Source organism: Falco punctatus (genome assembly GCF_963210335.1).
Source record: "Falco punctatus genome assembly, contig: scaffold_76, whole genome shotgun sequence".
NCBI lineage: Eukaryota > Metazoa > Chordata > Aves > Falconiformes > Falconidae > Falco > Falco punctatus.
This window is the reverse complement of record NW_027660277.1, coordinates 337256-359708: the sequence shown is the minus strand read 5'-3', so window position 1 is coordinate 359708 and position 22453 is coordinate 337256. Positions and strand designations below refer to the sequence as shown.

General features: G+C 56.5%; 2 protein-coding genes across 2 annotated transcripts in view; both read right to left on the bottom strand.

The window, feature by feature from the left end:
- Positions 1-22453, bottom strand: part of LOC308057288 (hydrocephalus-inducing protein homolog) — a 100774-nt gene that overhangs the window by 19779 nt on the left and 58542 nt on the right. Inside the window, exons 22-26 of the mRNA XM_080411431.1 lie at positions 21409-21843; positions 8243-8376; positions 7073-7238; positions 3550-3718; positions 160-281 (exon numbers count right to left, since the gene is read on the bottom strand). Of these exons, the coding sequence (XP_080267557.1) occupies positions 160-281; positions 3550-3718; positions 7073-7238; positions 8243-8376; positions 21409-21843 (1026 nt within the window). The remainder of the gene's footprint in view (positions 1-159; positions 282-3549; positions 3719-7072; positions 7239-8242; positions 8377-21408; positions 21844-22453) is intronic.
- On the bottom strand, positions 3702-6359 carry LOC308057291 (hydrocephalus-inducing protein homolog). The gene is made up of 4 exons (XM_080411434.1): positions 6133-6359; positions 5859-6047; positions 5308-5457; positions 3702-4233 (listed from the first exon to the last, which is right to left on the bottom strand). Exons 1-4 carry the CDS (start codon positions 6298-6300, stop codon positions 3871-3873), a joined length of 870 nt encoding a protein of 289 aa, XP_080267560.1. The 5' UTR covers positions 6301-6359; the 3' UTR covers positions 3702-3870.

The window sequence follows — 22453 nt, the reverse complement described above, 5'->3', positions numbered from 1 at the left end:
CTAAGCAGCCCCTTCGCTTCTCAGATGCAACAGAAAGGACCCAGGCATTACCCAGCGCAGATCACGCTTCACCTGGCAGCTTGTCGAATCCCTTCGATGCTGTTCCCGGGATTGGGATGCACGGCCATGCGGCTTCCTCTTGCTTGCTGCAGTGCTCACCGGCCTTTGGGAACTCGGGGACTGCAGGCTGCCGTCCTCCTCAGAGCTGGACTGGCGCAGCGCTGAGCTGTGCCCGGCCTTGGCGCGGCACTGCACGCTGAGAGACACATCTGCATTGTGACCTGCAGAGGGGACAGACGGCTCAGCGGGGCTGGCGATGGGTGCTGCGGGGAGCAAGCAGGCACCTTCCACCCCTGGCAGGGACACAGCACTTGTCCCCCAGCCTGCTGGGCACTAGCAGCGCTGCTCTCCAGAAGCAGCTCCTGCCCTGCTTCCCTTACTAGCACGATAAAGCTGAGAGAGGACGGAAAGGCCAGAGAGTTTGTCGTGCACAGCCCCGTGTCCCTCCTTAATAAACATGCACACAGGTAACACTTTGCACAGCAGCTCCCCTATGGATCAAGCCAAAGATTCGTCCCCCAGCACCATCATTTTCCTACCTTGCACCCATCCTGCCTTCTCCCGTGGAGACTGTAACGGGCAGCCCTGCCCCAGCAGCATCACCCATCTCCATGGAAGCTAAACCCTCTGCCTGGGATAACCCCACCTGGCACCCAGAGCCTCTTCCCTTCCACCAGCTCCCAACCACCCAGGTTCAAAGCTGAGCAATGTAAAACGTCCCCTGCCAAGGCCAGCGTCTGGCCTCACCCTGCAGAGCTCAGGGCAACAACTGCCCAAGAAAGTTTCCCCAAAGTCTCCAGTCTCACATGGAGCACAGCACAGCACGTGCCAGCTCCGCAACCTGACAGTGTCAGTATAGGGGGAAAAAAAAATACATTTCCAGAGAAAAAGAGCTCATCTGCAGTGCGTCTCATCCAAAACTCCTCCAAGAGGTTATTCTTCCCTTCCTCTCATGTCTGTGAAGCCACACTCACAGTCAGTCACCTAGAGCTTAATGAGCCACTTCGGAGGGTTATTCCTTGTTCAAGCGGGCAGCAGTTCTGCCTGATGGCCACAGGGAGCAAGCTGGATTCAGCTCGGAGAAAATGTGTTTATAAAGCTCTGAGAAAGGTACGGGTGTGCTTCACCACTCCCAGAAAAAGGAACGTGTGTCAAGAAGCCCAGAGGCAGTAAAAATGCCTTTGTCTGACCCCTCAAAACAGAGCTTCTTATTCACCCGAGCTGTGTTATGAAATGGCTCTGCATTTCTACACGCTTGCACCCGTGCTCCCCAAGAGACCCAAGGGCTGCCAAACTCCTCTGGAGCAAGCAGAAGCAGGTGGCCGTGGTGGGTTTCCAAAGCGCCGCTCTGCGCCCAGTGTTCCTCCTTACCCTCATCCTCTGTCTCCTTGTGGCTCTGCTCAGCGGCAGCCCTGATGCACAGCTCCCGGGCACGGAGCCCTGCCGCGCTGCTCCCGTCAGAGATGGCTTCTGTCACCACGGCGTCGATGGACAAGCAGGCAGCGCCGTAATATTTGGACAGGGCGACCGCTGCCGCTGTCTTTCCTTGAGAGAGAGAGGAAGGCGGCTTGGTGACATTTGCAGGTGAAGCATTCTCAGCGACAGGCTCTGGAAAGCCCCCCCAGAGGCTTTGCAGGTTTCAAGGACGTTCAGAAAGCACATGTCCCTTTAGGGGACACCACGAGGGAGGCAGCTTCAGCACGGTCAGAAGCGCTGAACTCCAGAGCCAGGTGGATCGCCTCCACCTCCGGTTCAGCCCAGGACTTTGTCCCTTGTGGTGTGACCTCAGCCCTGGGCCAGGACATTGTTTCGAGCCCTGGCCCACCACCACCGTTCGCTACCCTGTGCTGGTGGGTGCCAGCTGGGCGCAGTCTGGGGGTCAGCATGGGCTAGGGGCTGCTCCCATGAGGAAACACGGGCACCAGGCAATGTGGTCCCATGCAGCAAGAGCGACATGGCCACCCCATCTGGGGGGACAAGAGCCTAGCTATAGGGACACAAGATGAGCCACACCACTGGCACCAGCTAGGCAGAGGCCTGGGACCGTTTCACGGACCAGCAGAGCTGTGGCTTGCCTCGCTTCGCTTCAACTGGCCGACCAAGCACCACGGCCCACCAGGATAAGTCTCTCCTGCTTCCCGCTCTCCTTGCAGCCAACAGCTCACGCACCTGTCCGAGGTGCCCCATGGACGATGATGACGATCCCTCTGCGGCTTCCGCCTGTGCGCCGTTCGGCAGAGATATCGATGCCCAGGTGGCGGGCGATGGCCCTACGGACAGGGCTGTCGGCCAGCTCTCCTGCAGCCTCCTTGCTGCTGCTGGTGCTCTGCTGGTGCTCTGCTGTGTAGAACCAGGTAGAAAAGTCAGCCTCCTGCCTCCCTGGGACCCTGATCGCCCTCCCCATCCCCTCAGACCCTGGGAGAGGAGACTGCTGCAAGCAATGTCACAGCTCAGATCTCATCGTGCCCGTCCTCGAGGCTCGCGCAGATCCAGCTGCTGGCGAAGGGGCCTGTTCAGAGCACAGTAAGTGGGGTGGCAGGAGGAGGAAAGAGCATCTGGCAACACCCAGGAGGCCTGGGCCACATCTTCCATGAACCCTCCCCACGGTCCTCATGGGAGTTTGGTCCCGGGTCCTGGTGCCTAAGGGGGGTGACAGGTGCAACTGGGCATTGGGAACAGTCCCGAGGGAGATGGCACCAGGCTGCAGTGAAGCAATGGAGGTGGCACTGAAGTCCACCGCTGGGGCCCTTTTGCCACAACAGACAAAATAGGTGAAGAGCTTCGGGTTACCACCCGTCCCGCGTCTTTCCTTAACACCTTCCTCCTCCTCTTCCCCACATTCAGATTCTGAATTCACCCTGTTGGACTGGCTTTCATCGAAAAGGGAGGGGGGAACGACCGAGCTACGGGGTGAGGTGCTGCCAACAACCCCAGCGGAGTGCTTTCTGCCCCCATCTGACAGGTGCCAGGCACCTTCAGAGCTGGCCGAGGAGGAAGGACGTGGGGAAGGAATGGCAACCTGCTCTTGGCCATTCCCACTTTGCAGGGCCACAAGCAAAAGCAAAACTCTCCTAAGGAGGGAGACTCCCAAGGCACCGAGGAGCCTGCCCAGGGGTATTCTGAGCTTGTGCTTGTGTTGCCGCGAAGGAACAAATCTAAACCAGCTCGTTATATTAGACTTGGTCCTACAGGCTGAAGAACTCATCTGAGCCTGCTCTTTGTGGCTGAGGGACACAAGGGGACACCCTGATGATTTCCCCAGTGTGTGGCAGTAAGATATGAGCTTGCTTTAGCTGCACTCAGAGCTGCGAGAGGATGCGTCTTACAAGCCACAGGTTTTCACCTAGCAATTCCTCCACCAAGCTGGGGAACAGGCGGCTGCTAAAAGCACGGGCTTTCCGTGGAGAATGAGGTCATGGAGAACTCAGGGTACGCAGCCTGGACTCCCTGCTGTGTCCACACTCAGGACAGACCATGCCAAACCCTCACCCTTGTCCTGGTCCGCTGGGTCCCCAGTCTTGGGCTTTGCTTGATCATCCTGCAGCCCCTTCTGGTCCTGAGAGTACTCCAGCACCTCTGGGGGCAGCTTCTCACCCAGGCCACGCAGAGGCAGCAACAAGGTGTTGCGGCTGTCGTAGTCTTTCAGCATGCGCAGGACCTGTGTGCGGAGGGACAAGAAACCACATACAGGAGGGGTTTCTTGACCACACGAACACACTGCCCAGCCAACCAGTCTTCTCCCTCATGCCTTCCTCCCAGCACGGACTACCCAAGCACCCCCCTCGGCCTGGCAGCAGGGCTGGCTGCCCCTCAAGTGCCACCAGGCTGTGCCCTGGGGACTGCCTCCATCTCCCTGGCGCAAGCCCGGGAATGCCACCACAGCACTGTGAAGCTACGGCAGCACGCACACGGGGACCAGACCTTCCCGCTCACCTGCTCCTCCTCAAGGTACTGCTGGTCAAACTCCAGCGAGTAAAACTCGATGGGAAACTCGCACGGGTTCTTCACCACCACTGTCCCCTCCGCCCCATGGCTGTATGGCAGCACCGGTCCCAGCTCAAGCACTGGGGGGCTGAACTCCAGCTGCGGCTCCAGACCTTGTCCCGAGACCTGCAGCTGGAGGTGCTGGCTGCTCTGGCAAATGTTAATCTTCAGCCTCCTTCTGTAGGACTTCTGAAAAGAGAGAAGCACAGAAAGGTCCTGCGCTAAGTCCCAGGTGACAAGGGCCTGGAATTCAACCCTTGCCCCAAGGTCAGCGGTGTCATCGGTACCTCTAAGGTGAATGGAAAACAGGTATTTAATTATAGCAGAGGCTGCAGCACCTGCATGCTGGCTCCAGGTAACTGGGATGGATCCTGGGTGAGGTGTAACTGGCTGTTTGGTGTCAGATCTGAAACAGTCTGCCACACGTTTTCACCCAGTCACGAGGGAGCGCAGCGCTCATGAGAAAGGTCCTCGGGGTTACGCTGCCCAGACACAGCTGTGGCACTGCTGCATCAGGCAAACACCAGCCACGCAAGAGGCAGATGAGCTCTCGCTGGCTAGAAATAAGGGTCATCTTCTCTGCTCAGCGTTTGGCTCTGGCCAAAGCCCAACACAAGCTGGTTGCATCCCTACTAGCAATTATACCGTCCCTGGGACTGTTCCCAGGCATGGAAGCACTTGTGTCCATGCTGTCACACACTGCCAGCTTCCAAGTCACTGTGGCCACATGCAAACTGCCTTTGGGAATGCTCCATCGCTTAAGCTGACTCCCAGACCGCGTGGGAACACGCAGGCAGGTTGGGCCAGAGCCACAGGGACTGCTGGCAGTGTACCGCTACAGGTGACAGTCCCGCCGTGCCCAGGAAGGTGTCTGGCGGCTGTTTTGTCTGCTGGTACCGGCAGCAGGATTAGCCCAGGTTGGCCCTTCCAGGGTTGTCCCCCGCGAGCATGCCAGCTGCTCTGCGCCGGGGCGTTGCAGCCTGCAGATATGCCCACACGAGGTGGAAGGTGAGGGGAGACAGGTGGATCTCCTCCATGTGCCGAGAGGGAGCCACACCGCCGAGCCTGGATGCTCCCTGTGCAACTCCCTGTGGGGATTCCAAAGCGCTTCTCAGAAGTGCGCGCTACAGGGGAAACTGGGGCACAGCGGGTACGGGGCTGGCAGAAAGCTCCATGCGGAGGCCAGACCTCATCCCCTGCGCTGGGCTCTCATTTCCACACTGCCCTGCCAGACCTCCGCGGGGTGACACCTGCCAATCTCACCTCTTCCACGGGTGAAAACCTGACTCGCATGTTGCATCGCTGTCCGGGAGCGAGGGTTCCGGCCGAGGGCAGTGCCTCAAAGACACGGGGCTTGGCTTCCAACTCCTGCAGCAGCTTCCGACGCATGCTCGCTGACAAGCATTTGTCCACCTGGGCACAGAAACCAGGCGTGTGAGGTGGCCTTTGTGGGGACAGACTCTTGGTTCCTGCCGTGCTCTGAGATACTGCCACGGTGCGAAGAGCACCCACGTCCAAACCAGACGTGGCCACCATAACCTGGTGGCACCATAAACGGGAGCAAAGATGTGTAGGCAGGGCAGGCAGATGGGGAGGCGCTGTCCTCAGAGGAGGAGGAATGGGTGAAGATGGCAGAGAAGTGAAGCATCAGCTAACGAACAGGTCCAGGCGAAGCAGCCTTGCCCCGTACCCTCAGAAGCTTCCTCAGCCGAGCTGTAGCCCAAGCGCCCAGGCAGCCACGGGGGCAGAAAGGGCAAGAGAGGCAAAGAAAACCCAACCAAGAAGTTACGTGTCACACCTTGTCTGTGCTTTACCTTAACAGGCTCGTGCACGGTGACGAACCATTGACAGGGGACCTGGAGCTGATTGTGGAGCTGGACAGTTTCTTCCCGACACTGCCCACACTGGACAGCGGAGAACTCCAGCCTGTCCCTGGAGAGGCAGAGGGACGGCACAGTCACGTCGGCACGGAGGCGGACATGGAACGTGGGGCCACCTGCTACCTAGTGAAGGACAGAACATCCAGCTGAGAGACCAGGTGACATCTGCTGCTGTGTCCAGCCTGCTGCCTGCCCCAAAAGGTGGTACCTTGATGGGCAGGAGCACGTCCACCTCTCCCAGTGGCAGGTTGGCGCTTTGTGGGTCAAAGCGCACTCTGAAGGTCTTAGTCTTGCAGCAGGGCAGGCACTTCACATGGTCCAGATCCACACTGAAACCTTGAACAGATGAAAATAAAGCAGCTGAGATACATCTCATGTCGCTTGTGTGTCACAAGCACGTTAAGGCCACGCGGGCGTCCTGGCTGGCAGCTCTGCGAAAGACCCCCTTGTACCCCGGAGAAGCCTGCTGCTCTTTCTCCCTTGTCACCGCCCAAGGAGAAAGCGTTTTCGCAGCCAGAATCCAAGGTCCACATGGTAAAAATGAAACCCATCAGGCTGAGCTTCAGCAATTCCTTCCTTGGGCATCTCAGAGAAGGATGCACAGACCTCCCCGAAGGAGAATTTCCAACGAAGATTCCCCCATGCTGCGGTGTTCCCTGGACAACAACTTAGAGAAGACACCTGACCACCCCTCAGACACAGCAAGTCACCGTTTGATGGGACACAGCCTTGCCTCAGGGCCTGTCGTGGAAGCCTGTTTTGATACACCAGAGGATCTCACAGGCTCTTTTCTCAATAAAGGCTCAACTGAAGGGCTATGACATCATGAAGTCTAAACAAAGCACTTCCAAACCACAAAGGGTCCCGTCCGTTTGCAACACGAGCCCACAGAGAGCACAAAACCTCGGCTGTCACTCATGGTAGCCAAAAGCAGAAGATGATGAGAGGTGACCAAGGTGATCAGCCCACCTAGTCCCTGAAATGAGGTGTCAGGGCAGTCCCAGGCAGACCAGGTCTCTGGGCACTGCTGGCCAGGAGAATTCAGGCTCTAAAGCACCGAGCAGGGGGCAGTCAGGAAGAAAAAAGCTGTACAAACAGGCACGCAACACGCCCCCACACACCCAGTGACTTAAGCTCATCTGTCAAGCCCACGGGAAGTCCCTCCAGCACTGGTTACCTGTGCCACACAAGGCACGTCTATCAGCGAGGAAGGACACAGGCAACCGCCCGGGGTTGGTGATCTTCACAAGGTGCGTGCGGAGGGTACCAGGAATGACACAGCCAAAGTCCAGGATGTACTCAGGCAGCTGAACTCTGAAAGGAAGAGAGACATTCCTTAAACCACAGCCCGGCTACATCTCCAGGTGGACAGAAGACACAAATAAAGTGGGTATTTGCTGCTGTAAAAACCCAGCTCAAGCCTGTGAAAGCCAAGGCCTGACCACCTGGTAGTAACACTTCAGTTAAGTCATGGAGGGTGCAGGTCCTAGGTTTTATCAGCTACCATTGGGACCTCAACACAAAATTGTGTTTAACTGGTCGCAGCTCCTCGGCTACAAAGAGCCACTGTGGCTAAGTCCACCAGACCTCCACTGGCCTCAGTGGAACTGCTAACCTGGTGTACAGCCCAAGCCTGAAATCGCTTCAGGACCTTGCAATGAGATTTGCCTGCACAGGCAATCTTCCCCGCTCTGCAGCCAGGTCTGTCCCCAGAGCAGCCCCGGGAAAGGCAGGAATCGGCACCGACAGCGTTCAAGGGCAGCTCCTTCTCCAGAGCAATCCCACTCGGGAAAGCGCATAAGTGGTCTGTTTTGCAGAGCATTTTCTTCCTGAACTGGAGCCTACCGTGCCCCTGCCTCATCAGGAAGGAGCAGAGGGAAGGACCAAGTCACCCAGGCAAGCCCTACGGTCCCACCAGCATCTACACCCCCTGCTTTAGGGTTTCTCAGCCCGTGCGATTCCCTGCTGGCTTTGCTTAGCGTGGCCTGTTAGTTGGAACAAAGATGCCAGCTTTGAGTTGCCTCTTTCAGAGCTGGTCAGCAGGGACGGTGTCTGTGCTGTCTGGAGGGGCTGAATGGTCTGCACTGGACCCCCTCAGCACTAAGAGCACAACCCAGCATCTGTGGGGAGCTGAGCACCCCAGGGTGGCACTATGAAGTGAGGACACTCGGCTGCTCACAAGGAGCACGTCAAAGCTACCAGGGTCAGACCCTTTCTGCAGTGCCCAGCTACTGCCAGCTCTGCAGACACCAGGAGCTCTCGGGAGCAGGGGTGCACTGCTGGGTGTCACCCTCGGGGCACCTGGAGTCTCTACTAACTTGAGAAGCCTCCGACGAGCACGCTGGTCAAAGGCCGCTTCCTCTGGGGGGCCGGAGCTGAGAGCTTTCTGCTGCTCCAGGGCATGTTCCTCTATCAGCAACTGCTCCACCTGCAACTGCAGCTGCGTGTCCCACTGAGGCAAGGAAAGAGAGCGGCTGGTTAGCAAAGGTCCTGCCCAAGGCACAGGCTTGTCTCTGAGAGAGGATCCCACCCTGATCTTGTTGAGAGGGGCGATGGAGTCCCTCTGCCTCGCTGCTCAGCGTCTGTGACACCTCCTGCTCCCTTAGTCAAGACCTGATCTCAAGGGAAACAGACTCCAGCACCTTCGCCTGCCCAGTCACTGTCATAAAAGCTGATCTGGCCAGACAAACAGACAGGCAGGCCAGGAACCTTCCAGAGCTCCGAGTATTTGCCTGCCCCCAACCAGTGCCAGAGCAGCTTGGACAGCAGCTCTCTTGGAAAGGGAGCCACGAGAAAGCTGATGCCTCTTGGAGATGACCGCTGACAGCACAGCCCCAGGGCGCAGTCAGGCTGCTGCTGGTAAGCTGGGTCGTGAGCAACAAACCCCTCAGACACGACCCGCAGCTCCTTCAAAGTGCCGGGAACTCAGTCACTTGAGCACGGCCTTCAGGAGCTCTCCCTGAGGCAGTCGGGGAGCTGGTGCATCTGCTGGAGGGACAACAGCCAGAGCTGGGCAGCCCTGGGGCAGCGCTGAGCTGACACATGGTCGTGGCCAGGTGCGGGCAGGGAGGTCCCAAGTGCCAGCAGGGCCCCAGGAAGCCTGCTGCGGGGTGCCCAGGGCTCGAGTGACACAGGGGCAGGGTGGCACATGCCAAATGGGGCTTCTCACCGCGGTGTCCGCGTCGTCCCTGGGTGGCTCCGCGGCTGCAGCCTCCCCCAGAGCAACTGCTTCAGCTCTCTGGCTGTCCTTTGCCATCTTCTCTTTGGCCTCTTTGAGGACCTTCTCGTATTTTGCATTTCCTGGAGGAAGAAGCGATCCACAAATAGAAGCGTGGACGCCGTGCCAATCCCACTTAAGCTGGGAAGCCCCACTCCCCTGATGCTGGCCTCTCCCAGAAACAAACTCCTTGAGCAATCTATGGGAAGTGGATGCTGCTGCTCCTCTCTGAATCCTGACGTTCACTACCACCCACCTTCCCCCCTACAGAGGAGCATCCCATCCCCTGCAACGCGATGGCAAATCCAACCCTGCCAACATCCCTGCCAGCCCGCGTTACAGCTTCCCCAAGCTTTTCTGCCCAGCCGCCACCTTCCCAGGCCTCCGACAGATATGCTGGCAAGCTCTGCAGGGTGGTTCCTGGGGCAAAGCCCACATGGGCTCACCTGCTAGAGACCCAGGAAGCAACCCGAGGGTTGAGTGTTGCTCTGACAGCCCTGAAACCTCCAGGCTCGGTGGGGGTGGGGGTGAGCTGCCCTGTGGGCATATGGCATGGGGAAAAAGCCAGGGGACCTTCCCGCGGAGCAGAGAGGCAGTGCTCACCGCTGATGTTCCTGGGCAGGTCCAAGCAGATCCTGGGAAGGGTCCCTTCTCCTCTCAGGGTGATGCTTGCTGGTTCCAGGTGACCCACTTGAATCTGCAAAGCCCTGCAGAAGACTCCAGGCACTCCTGGCAGGTAACAGACTTTGAGCACTTGCTCCTTGCCAGGTCCAATGTAACCCTGCAGGGCATGGGAGACAAGAGAGGGAATGCACCAAAGAGCGTTTGGTGGGGGGACGGCTCAGGCGATAGGCACACTGAGAAGAGAAAACAGCTTCTCCTATGGAAGAAAACGTCAGACAACACGGCCTTCTAGCTTTCTCGTATCCTAAAAGCTCGAGCCTCCTACACCAGGGTGCAGTATGTCCTTCAGAGGGCTCGTAAGGCTGCATTCCCACAGCACAGACTGCCCTTTGCTCAGCGGGAGCGCAGCTCTGCTGCTCACAGTGCTTACCCTCTGCTAGCAAGGGCCAGACTGAATAAAGAAAAGCTCTTTTACCAGCTGCTGCGGAAGACGAGCTAAGGCCCATGCCCTCAGCAGGGCCAGCAGCTCCTCACACTGCACGTCAGCGGTTGCCAGGCTGCTGCTGAAGGGCCTGACTCATTCATCATCCCAACCAAACATCTCCTGCCTGCGTGGTTACACCAGGGGTGCGTGAGCCCATCCAGACTCACAGCGACCTGCAAACATACATCTCTGGAAATGCAGGAGCAGACCAGGACAAATTCTAGGGAAGAAGGTGTTGCTGGGAAGGACATCTCCTCCCTGGGCTTCCAGAAAGGCTCTCCAAGCCTCAGGCTGGGCTCACACCAGCCACACTGAGAGCACATGGAAGCAGACAGCAGCATGGCTCTGGGTGACCGGGCACAGACGCAGACGCCTTTGGCTCGCCGTCTGCACGCTGGGCTGGACCCTCGGCTCCCCGCTCCCCTGCACGCTGCAGGGGAAGCCGCTGAGCGGGACAGCTCCTGCCACTTGGTCCCCTGAGCCCGTACTCCAGCGCACAGCGCAGCTGCAGCAAAGGTGAGCCCTGCCAAGCTGCCAGCACCCACGCTGCTGCTGCAGCAGCTGGCTGCACGGGTCCAAGCAGAGCTGCGTCTTCGGAAGCCCGCGGGAAGAGGGCATCAGTGTGTCATCCCTTGTAGGAGACGGGCATGAAAACAATGTGAAAGCCATTTGGCTTCCTCTTCCCCTTGCAAAAGGGACAAAGATAGGAACGCTGCTTCAGCTCAAAGACAGCCACGCGGGACTAAGAAGCTGGGGCGCCAGGATGCTGCAAACTCCTCTCCTGGCTGTTCCAGCCCCGATCCTCCCTGACCCCCTCGCTGCCCCACAAAACTGCTGCAAAGCAGCAAAGCTGGAGGAGGGACCAATACAAGGGCTGCTAAAATTTCTGGCAAAGCAGCTTCATGCCCAGGCAAGACAGTATTTCAGCCCTGCTTAGTGCTGGCAGGGGGCAGGTGAGTTCTTACAGGCAGGGACAGGGAGTACGTCCTGCTTGACCACACAACCTGGGGAAGATGACCCTCACAAGAGCCTGCACCGTCTGGCTCCAGTGTCGGCACAACCACAGAGCTCAGCACTCGGGGTCCAAAGAGCTACCGAAGCCCTCGTGCCTCCCGCCGGCGGCTGCTGCAGGATGCCAGAGCCACCCACCAGCAAAGGCCATGAAGGGGCTCTAGTAGGACCGCGCTTGCTCGACCTTCTCTGCCACCCAGCAGCAGTTGCTTACAGCCCTGGCTCTCCGTGCCGGTTTTGTGGCTCTGTCTTCCTTTTCTTTTTTTCCACCTGCCCCACCACCTTTTTTCCCTATAACCCTCTCCTGGGCAGCCTGGCCAGGGTGAATCACTTGTGCTACTCACCGTGCTGGGCACGGCCAGGGGCACGCCGAGCGGAGGGCTGTCCGCAGCGGCTGCGCTGGAGCCGAGCACCACGTAGGTGAATCCCACCTTCCCTCTGTTCTGCAGGGTGACCTCCGCTTCCTTGACTTTGTTAAACAGCTGGAGAGAAGACAGAGGAGCGGGAAGTTACAGACGCAGGTCTGCTGCTGGGAGTCTCCTTCCCTTTTCCCTGGCTTGAAAGCACATGAACACAGCGCAGAAGCAGGGAGCGCAGGGGAGGTACAGGCACTGCGGTGTCCTGGGTTAACCTGGGCGACCCCCAGCCACAGGGTACCCCTTAGCCCTACGCAGGAACACTATTGACGGCAGCACGTAGAGGTGCAGTAATAAATAAACCAGGGGATACAAGCCCTCTGCTCTTTAAGGTGTCACCTAACAGCCAGCTGAAACAAAAGAGGAGGCATCGAGGCATTTCAGAATAAGAGGCACCTGCATACAAGTATTTGCAAGCAAAACAGAAGCAAAAGTAGAGACAGACAGGGCAACAGCCAAACAGGGCCAACAGCTGGAAGGGTCTGTGGGGATTTTAACTGAAAAGAAGTGCCAATTGTTCTGGGACATTCTCTCCAGCTGCAGTGACTGGAAGCCCAAGTTAACTTCCTCCCCAGTTTATTTTGTTGATTAATCAAGAGCATTAAAAGAAAGCATCTCCTTGGACCTCAGGCTTTAGGAACGGATGGGCGGATGAGGGTCCTGGGGACATGTCCCTTTGGAGATCACCACAGGGTCCTTGCCTGTCCCGGGAGGCAGCGCTCGTGACCTTGAAGAGGAGGAAATCCCAACTATTGGGGGGTAGAGATGGCCATTAAAAAACAACTCTGATGCAGAACGTATCACCCAAAGGCAGTACTTCCAAGCGACAGAGCCAACAGAGTAGCTGGGAAGGGAAGAGCGCCCTAGACCTAGGTGGGCAGCAACGCGCCGGCGACAGTTCCAAGACAAGGACCTCTGCCAAGAGAAGCGTGCGGTACCTGCAGCCCGCAGTCGATCTCCGTCACGTCAAGGAAGTAGTTGATGAGCGAAGCCTCCCCACTCAGCGCAATCTCGTAGGTCGGGCCTCCCTCCACACTGCACAGCGCCGTGACACGGGCAGCAATGTTTGTGCGGCCAACGAAGGTGAAGGTGACGCGCTGGCTCTTGCCCGGCGGCAGCGCGCCGTACAGTGGCAGGACATCAAAAACCTGGAGGCAGGGGAGGAGAGGTAGAGATGTCGAGCGTGGAAATTGATGCAGAAGAGCAGCCGTGGCTTGGAGCAAAGTACAGATGTGGCTGGAGGGGCCTCTTCATCACAGGCGAGATCACCCTAATCTCATTCTGCATCCATTCCACTTACCGGTGGGAGAGACCCTGGGAAAAATCTTCTCCCATACTAATTAATGTATTAATACACTAAATTAATTTGGGATGTCTCCTGGCAGCAAGACATTCTCTCAGCTGAAGAACTTGCCTTTAAAAACACTTTTTACTGCCTTCAGAAAAACACAAGACTTGGAGATGAGAGCCCTTGGAGCTGGGGGTGGACTCCAGCCCAGCTCGTCTAACTCCTGACACTTTTCACTCTCTCTCCGACCCGCACACTGCTCTCGCAAAAGCTACTGCAAAAATTTCCTACCGAGCACCTGATGAGTAACAAGACGAATAACACCCTCCACAGGCGCTGCACAGGCAGGACCCTCGGTCAGCCCTACATGGCCGGTTGCTTCAGCAGCGCTGCGCAACGTGCTGGGAGGGATGCGAGGCCACTCCGTGAGCAGCACCGAGGGCCACCAGTGGCAGCGGGGGCTACGTAACTGCTTGCCACGCTGGGAGCCCAGCGGGGAAGTGAGACAGATGCCCACTTACCTCCTCCGGTCCCGAGGGGAGGGGCTCCACCTCCACAAACCGCATCCTTTCCTGGGTCCTCACTGGCCTCCGACTTTCCAGCTCCACAGCAGCGGACGGCAGCAGCTGGAAAACAAGCACCATGGGCTACAGGAGGCAGCTGGCTGGGCTGAGGGGGATCACTGTGCTGCAGGCTCCACCGCCTCATCGAGCCAAGAGCAGCTAAGATGGGACACAGGCACACACCAAGTACGGGGACGCCTGTGCCATTAGCCGAGTGTGGGTCCAAGACCCGTGCGGATGAGACACGAGGTGCAGGTGGAGCCCGTGTCACACCGGCAGGCGGGCTCGGACCCACCGGCTTGCACGAGGAAGCGGGGTGCTCCCAGCACCCTGTCCTGGCAGGGACCTCGAGGGCACGTTGCACCCTCATGCCACCCCAGCTTTGCTCACTCCTGCCCAAGAAACGCACCAAACACCCCACCCCTGGACAGCTCAGGTTCTCCATGACAATAATAGGAATGCAGCTGCAAGCGAGAAGTGTCAAAAATGGGAAATAAGGACTTCAGAAGTCCTTGGCACAGCTGTCCCATTTCAGGTGGTGCTTAGCTTTCCCCTTGTGCACTCATCAGTGCTGGAGGGCTGAGGATCGCCATTTCTCTCGAATAACACCATCCTGAAAAAGGCAGCTGAAATGTTTTTCTGTCTTGCAGCAGCTGAGGGCTGGTGTTTAACCTCAGAGGTGCCATCCTTTAAACGGAACCTCGTCCCTGGGCTTCTGACCCCTATTTATAAGCAAGGGCTTTGTGATTGCTCTTGAAGTTTAAGAATACCTGCTGCTTCGGTAACATGAAGGAGGGCTTTGCGCTGGGGCTCTGACATGGGCAGGGTATGTACAGCACATCCTCAGACCTAACCAGAGGCTACATCTCTCCAAGGAGATAAAGCACTGGGGAGGGCTGAGCCTTCTCACATCTCAGTGCTCTTTCTGTTGTCTCCACATCTTCCAGCCTGCAAAGCTTTGCCAAGGGCATATTCCCAAAGACGCTAACCCACATCTTTCCCAGGCTTATGGTCTCCCACCTCCCCAGGAAGGCTACATGGGCATTGCCTTGATACAGTGACACAAGCAGAAGACAACGCTGCAACCCAGATGTATCCTTTGAAGCAATTTTGGATCCTACCTAGCCATATCCCCTTGAATTTCCCTGCTTTATCTGTGCATACATGGCAACAAAGCAGGGCACAAAAATGATTTCATGCTTCTATCTGAAAACATTCAGCCGCGCTATTCTTTATGCCTACCGGGTATCCTTTTTCCTGATTCAGAAAACACGTGCAGAGCTACAACATTAAAACCACTGATATTTAGATGTCAGCAGGTGCGACCCCCCTCCTTGAACTTAACACCAACTCCGGCACTTTCAGAACCTCCTGTGCTCTCCTATATCCTTTTTTATTGCCCCAGGAGCAGCCTCTGTCCCACGTGATGCAAAAGGCGCCATCAGCTCCCACTAGCACCGAGGCCAAGCTCCAAAGCACCGAGGCTCACCAGGAAGGTCAGCAGACCAAAGGCTGTTTTCCATACTAAGAGGAAAAGACAGCAACTTTGTCAAGTCTCCATTTATAAAAAGGCAGCTCTGTGGCCATCGCTGCAATACCAGGGCTCGGGCGAAGGCAGAGACGTGACAACGGGTGGCTCTAGCTGGGGCTGAGAAGATGGCACATGGAGACCAGTACTGGGCAGGGCTTGACAGAGGAAGGGAACTGGAAGCCTCCACATCACGGTGCAGGTAAAACCCCTCCTTTCACAGTGCAAAAAAAACCCAACCAAAAAACCCCAACCTCACCATAGGTCAGGAGGACCTGAATGGGCTTCTCCAAACAACACTACCCTACTTGTCCCTCCCCATAAGCCCCGTGTCCAGCTGCTGGCCCTGCTGCCCAGCCCACTCTCAAGGCACATGGCAGCAGGGCAGCAAAAAAGGGACGCTGGCACCAGCACGGCTTTTTGGTGGCAAGCTGGGGGAGGCAACGCAAAACAGTGAGTGTACAAGAAAATCTACCTTTGCTTCCAGGGAGTCCTCTGCATCTGCTGGCTCTTGGGCAGGATCCCCCACTGCTCCCAGGGCTTCAGCTGGCTCCTCTACGCATCCATCAGTGACACTGCTCTCTGCAGATGCCGAGTGCTCCGAGCAGGCTCCCTCCTCCTTTGGTGGCTGGGGTTTGATGAAAGGTTTAGGTGCTGGAGGGCTGAACCTGGAAGAAACCGTAACTTCAATCATGAAGCTGCAGCAGGAGGGAGGAAGACCTGGAGAAGCAGTTCCTTGGCAGGACGTGGCCCCTGGGTGGGCACTGGTGCCGCCAGCCCAGGAATGGATCCGACCTGGCAGCTCCAGAACCAGGATGCAGCAGGTCAATGCTGGGGGCTGCCCAGGGACAACGCCGGTCCAGCAGTGGCAACTGCTTGCAATGAGGAACTGCAGATATCAGAGGTGAACACCTTGCAGGGAGACAAAAGGACAAACTGCACAAAAAGGTGGGACTGAGACACAAAGGGGCAGATCTGGATGGTGATGAGCCAGCACAGACCCAGTGCCGCAAGGAGGTTTTCAGCTCTTCTAGGTATTCACCCTGAATTTTCCCCTGGGCGGTTACGCACAGCTGCGGGTCAGGACCAGCAGTGGCGATGGCAGGAGCAGGGACGGAGCCCGCCGCCTGCTGTGCCTGAACCCCGACGGAGCCGGCACGAGCCCAGCACGGGACACCTTCGCACACGCAAGGAACACGGGAAGACACGTCAAGCGGCTCCAGGCAGAGACTCACAATTAAACAGCCCATTGATCCCCGATGAGCACCAAAGCAGCCGCAATTAGTGCTTTGGGGAAGGAAACGCTGGTCATTTTTAATCAATCTATTCCAATCGCGACACTGAGATTCAGCTCCCTGCCGTGCCGCAGGTACTCCCTGGCTGCAAAACAGCAGCTCGAACCGCACCTCGCGCCAAAAAGGCTGCAGCTCTGCTGAAACGAGCTTCTAACCGGTGTGGCACGTCCTGATGCCATCATTACCTCCCCAGCATTTTCTAAACACAAACTGTTGGAGGACAAATTTGACAAATGGTTCAGCAAAGCAGTTCAACCGCTCGTTTTGCAAACAGAGCCGAGTTTATCCTTTGAGCAACAGCAGCCAGTAAAAAGCGTATGGGTTAACGTTTTCAGAATTCCCAAATGACTCCAACTATGGTCCCTGTATGAAATTGCAGCAGGTGCTCACAGTAGCTCTGCTTGGATTTCCAACGCCACGTGGAGGGACGCGCTCGGGCCATGCCTACCTGCCGCTGTTCCTATTCGTAAACGTTCCCCCCGCAGTCAAACACGGCACATTTTTTACAGCTGGGAATTCAGTGCCTTGAACCACGGGCTCCAAACAAAGATTTGTCTTTAGTATCTAAGGCTGGTTTTCGTTTCTGGATTACAGGCTCTGCTCTTCACAACCTGAAAGAGATCCCGCCTGACTTGCCCTCCCTACAGCGACATGCAAGAACACGGCTTCGCCCAGGTGAGCCCCTGACAGCCCTCCCTCCGCCTGCTGCTGGGACGCCACGGGGACCCCGAGCAACAGCTCGGCACCATCCGTGGGGAAGAACAAACCAGGGCTGGAGGGGATGAAGGCGCTCGCTCAGCCCTGCAGCGCATCGCCCACCTACGGTCCCACCCACGCAACCTCTGCTCCTCTCAGCCCAGGCACCCGGGTGCATGTTGGGGGGCCCTGACGGGCGACCAAACTGCCCAACACCTCCAGCGGCCGCTGACTTGGGCAGCTCCGTAAGGATGAGATAAATCCAGCTCAGCTGGGACAGTGGTGCTTTTGGGCAGCCTGCAGCTGCACGCTACCTTTCCCTGGCGGCAGGGGAGATGCCCACAGTGTCGGGCCACCAAGAGGAACACCTCAACACCCTCCAGCCACGCACCAGCCCACGCACCCGTTGGGCGCCTGGGTCCGGCCGTCATCGCGGCAGCTGTCCCAGAACCGCTCGCTACGATGCACATGGTGAGGAAATGAAACCGCAGCTCTTAGAGTGGCTCGTGATAAATAATGCGGCTTAGTAACAGCTCCCGAGGAGAGGGAAACCCCCAAGATGGAAAAGCCATAATCATTTATTAAGGTACCTCTAGTTCTACAGAATGGTTTGAGGCAACTTCACCAGACCGTGGTGCCTAGACAACAACAGTATTTTTCCCTCTAAAGTAGAAGCCCTCCGGGACCCAGTGCTGGGAGATGATGTGATTAGCAAGTCCTGCTGCAGAGAAGCGTGAAGCAGCACAGCCAGGGACTCTTTCCAGTGGGGGAAAGTCAAAAAGAACAACAATGAGCATCACATGAAAAGGAAGGGAGTGAGGAACCCGAGATGTCAACAGAAAGCTGACCCCAAGGACACGACATCTTCCTGGCACTGAAGGAAAGGGGGTTGGTCCTGGGAAAGAAGGGCAAGATGATGAGATGTTCGGCATCAGCCCAGGCTTGAGGTAACCCTTTCTCAGAATCGGGACCTTCTGGGCAGCCTCCAGCACTTTCAGAGCAAGGCTGTGAACGCAGGGATGAAGGCAAGGAGCAGAGAGCGGCTCCTCCACCTGCAGAAGGCACCAGCCCCAAAGCAGAGGGGCCAAAGGGCTGCGGAAGTGCCTCCACCAGCACGCTGGAGTGGAGATGAGGAGCCTCCTGACATAAGCAGGTCAGCCTGGGGCTGGAGGGGCTGACAGCAAGGTGTTAACCCCCCTGCGTCCATCTCACCCAACCTGACCACCCGTCAGATGAGACAAAATGGATCCAGGTATTAACAGGGGGGATTCAATGGCAGCACAGGCACACTGACAGCAGGGAGAGAAGAGTCCTTCCTGCTAGGGCCAGGACAGCCTTGTGCCACCCACCATCCAAACCGCTGAGACATTAGGAAAAAAAATCATCTCAGCCTGTCTCTTGGTTTCTGAGCCTCCTAAGGACACAGCTTCACACCACTCCCCACACCCACCTCCCAAAATAGAGGAGCCAGAAATCACACCGCTTCTGCAAACCGCACGTGAAGATTCAGGCAGGATGACGTGACCTTGCCAGCTCAGGCTGTGCGAGAGCCACCACCAGCAGGACAGACACCCCAGAACGGTGATCGGAAGGCCCGAGGTCCCTGCAGGTCCTGCCAGCACCAAGGACACGTGCCAGGAGCCACCACCCCTTTGCATTAAATGCAGGAGTTTTAACAGCGCTGAGGCTGCTGCCCTGGTGCGTGGCACCCACACGCCCAGCATCCTTGCCCAGGCCCCCAGGAACCACACGCTGGTGCATCCCTTAGGCACAGCCGAAGTACCGGGGGAAAACAAGCCCCCCAACAAAGCCCCAGCTCTGTCACAGGGCAAAGCACCAGAGACCATGCACCCCTGAGGCATCTAAACAGGCTTATGGACCCCGACGATGCACTTTGATTTGTCCTGCAGGCCAACAGACTTAGATTGAAAAGGGACTTTGGAACAAGCAAGACAGCTCAAGGGTGTTTGAAACTGAAAACAAAACAATGTGATACAGAAGTAAACTCAAAACCTGCCCAGTGCACCCTGTGGGAACACGTGGCTTGAGCTGGGCCACCTGGCCAGCAGCTGGGGAAGGTGGTGGTGATGGTCTGCCCTCGCCAAGAGCAAACTCGAAACTGCATTTTGTCCCAATGCCCTGATGCCTATTTCTTTGCTAGGATAAATTCCTCTGCTGAGCTAAGATTTGTGCATTTACTGAACCACCTGTTGACATTCAGACCAGGCAGCGCGGAGACAGAGAAGCAACATCATTGCAGTGAGATCCGACACCTCCAACTGTCACTGTGCGCGCCCTGGAAATGACTAACCGCACAGCAATGGCTGGACTGTGTTGCTGATACGATTGCTCAAAGTAGCAGCAGTGACTAAAGAGTAAGGAGGAAAAAATGGGTTGACCAATTAGAAGAAACAAAAAAAACAAACCCACTTTAAGCACAAATAGTCTTGTCCAGGCAGAGAAACAACATTTTTCTCTCCTGGCCAAAATAAATGTGTGTGTCTGATTGATGCTGGGAGTCTCTGGCAATCAGCTCCAGCAAGGTTAGAAGTGTGGACGCTTCAATTCTATCGATCTCGCCTTCACGAGACCTGATGTTTGATTCCCTCGATGTCAGACCGAGTTAGTTTGATCTGATAATTTAGAATAGCAACAGTGCTTAATGTAGACCAGAAATAATATCTGACATGCTGCCCTTCTGCTGGGCTCTTAATGAGCAATCTGAGGTGTTAATAGCCTGGAGACCATCTTCATTTCCAGCCCTGACATGGAGAATCACATGGTGTCTGCCGAGGGACCCAGAGCGAGCACATTACTGCTTAATTAACATGCAGAGCAGAAAAGGGAGCTGTCCTAACGTCCACAGCACTAACGAGCCAGCAAAGGGGCTATGCCAAACGCTCTGGAGCAGGGGCTGCTATCCTGCCAGATGCTCAGGACCCTCAGCTGCTACCAACTCAGAGCTGGGTGACTCAGCGTCTGCCGGAAGAACCTGCAGGCTCAGGTCCAGCAAAGCCAACTTAAGTGGAGATGGGGGAATTAAAAGCTGAAAACTGATTCAGCAGTCACATTTCCAAAACCCTAAAAAAAAAAAAAAAAAAAAAAAAAAGAGTCGATACAAACAGGCAACTGGCCAATAAGTGGCCCCAGAGGAAATTCATTCCACACAGGCTTTGCTCCAATGTGTGTGTTTCTCTGTTATCATAAAATATATGCATTGTTCTATCATCAACGTTAGATTTTTCCCTTAGCTTGTAATTAAACCCTAATCTAATTTACCAGGAGATGACAGGGGCTTCCGAGCAAAGCTTACAGCCCTGTTACTCTTTCCCTGTCCACCTCCTTGCACCTGCTTTTGCAGACTTTCCCCTGCATTTTAGGGTCTGTTCTTGAAGGCGCCGCGCATGAAGGGCCACACCAGACTGGCCGTTACCTGGTAAGACCCCGCTGTGAACGGGCTACCCCAGTGTCCACAGCTTCTCCCCCAAGCCCTCCTCACCGCCATGGCTAATGCCAGTGCCCAGTCTCCTCTAAGCCAAATTCCAACTCCCTAAACAAAACTGTTTATTTATGATCTCTGTTATTTGCAATAGCAGCACTTCAATGCGCAGTGGTTAACTTTGCTCGGTTTCCCAGGGCATTATGGAAAAAACAGTTGCTACTGTCATTAAAACCACCCAGACTAGGCTTCTGTACTACGCAGAGAGGCCACAGCGGGAGGAACTGCTAGAAATGTGTTTATAGATGTGCTGCAGCACCACTGCAAGAGTGCTCTTGGGCTTGGAAACCACTGACCAGGGCTGGATGCCCTGCCTCCCAAGGATGCTCAGACAAGCGCTCCCACCGACACCTGCAGCTGGACCTACAGCCCCAGCAGAACCTGCCGTTTTGGTGAAAAATGCTGAATCAACTGCACATCGCATTCACAAAACAGCTAACAGACAAAAACTCCCTTCTCCAGGGTGGTGTTTGCCTCAGGCCACCAGGGTCTGCGAGCACAGCTCTCCACAGCAGCTTTCCTTCCCGGGGAACCAGTACGGGAGCTACAGCAAAGCAGCAGCAAGGGACCGGGGCAGCAGCAGGTCCTTCTGGTGGCAGCGCCTATGTAGGTTCTTAGGATGAAATGACAACGTACAGGGTCGGCAGGGATGGAAAACCGGTGATGTTACCGTCCACCTGCCTAAGCGTGGCTTTGTAGCTCCAGAGGCACAGCAGGACTCCAGGGTATGGGCTAAGCAAAAAGCGTTAGTAGTGTCATACAGCCCCAGCTCGGCTGGAGAACAGGGTCTCCCCCCCAGCGTCCAGCTGGCGGAGATCACCTTTTCCCTGAGCATCTAGCCTGACCACGGCTGGCAGGTGTTATTCCCACCAGGGAGAGCTGACAGCTGCTTGCCAGATCCCAGGCAAACGGCCTGGGTCTTCGCCAGGTACAGACAGGACACTAGGAAGAGGAGCTTCAAGGAGAGGGCAACGGTGCACATACCTCAGCTGGCTCGTGTGGCCGCCCGTCAGGAACGACCAGTGGTACCGGACGAGAAGCGGGCTGCAGTTGGTCATCTCAATGTAACGCTCCACCTCAGTGTCATTCAAGATGCACCCAAAGTCCACGGCCATAGTCTGGAACTGGAGATTGGGGAAGAAGACTTCTCCCCGAACAGTGACCTGCTCCTCGCGAGGATGCTCGAGCAGCTGTATCTTCAGAGCCTTCTCTGCCACCCAGCTATTCAGATGCTCCTCGTGAGCAGGGTTAAATCCGATGGAGAAATGACGTTCCTCCCCTACCTCCAGCTTCATTGGCTGCAAGGAGATTAAAAAGATCAAACACCAGCGTAATGAAGTCCAAGGCTGGATAGCATGGAACATGTCAATGTCTTAAAGCATGACCTCAGCGTGGGCTTCTCAGCCCACCCTGCACGTTCTTTACAGCGAGTGCCTGACTGCAAGCACCACGCTCTCCTCAGACTATTGCAGGCTCACGTTTCTGTGCTTTGCATCGATACCAGGGGGAAATAAATACTGTCCTACTGAATTCTGGACCCACAGAGGCTCTGTGCTAAACACACAGCCGAACCAGCACTCCGGCAAGCCAGGGCTGCTGCCCTGACTCCAGAGAAACTCCTTTATCCTCACAGCACAAGTGCACCGGCACGGCAGCCTCAGCCTCGCAGGGGCCAGTCACCGGCACGGCACAGGAACGGTGCCCGCACCTCCACCAGCACGTGTCCAGCACAGCCCACGTCCAGCACCTTCCACCACCGACAGGGCAGGTGCCAGGCGACAGCGGGAGGAGCATCCTCAGCCTTCCCGAAGGCAGAGCTGCCCTCACAGAGAGCAAGCTGCTCTTGAGGTTGGCTGAGGACGGCTGCTGCAAGTCCCAGGAGATACCTTTACTCCATGGCTTGCCCAG

Excerpts from the sequence above, each read along its gene's own strand:
- LOC308057291 (XM_080411434.1), bottom strand. The coding sequence starts at position 6,300 with ATGAGATGTATCTCAGCTGCTTTATTTTCATCTGTTCAAGGTTTCAGT. Across the intron at positions 5,458-5,858 it reads CCGTGCACGAGCCTGTTAAG|GTGGACAAATGCTTGTCAGC; the intron begins GTAAAGCACAGA and ends TTCTGTGCCCAG. Across the intron at positions 4,234-5,307 it reads GGTTTTCACCCGTGGAAGAG|AAGTCCTACAGAAGGAGGCT; the intron begins GTGAGATTGGCA and ends CTCTCTTTTCAG.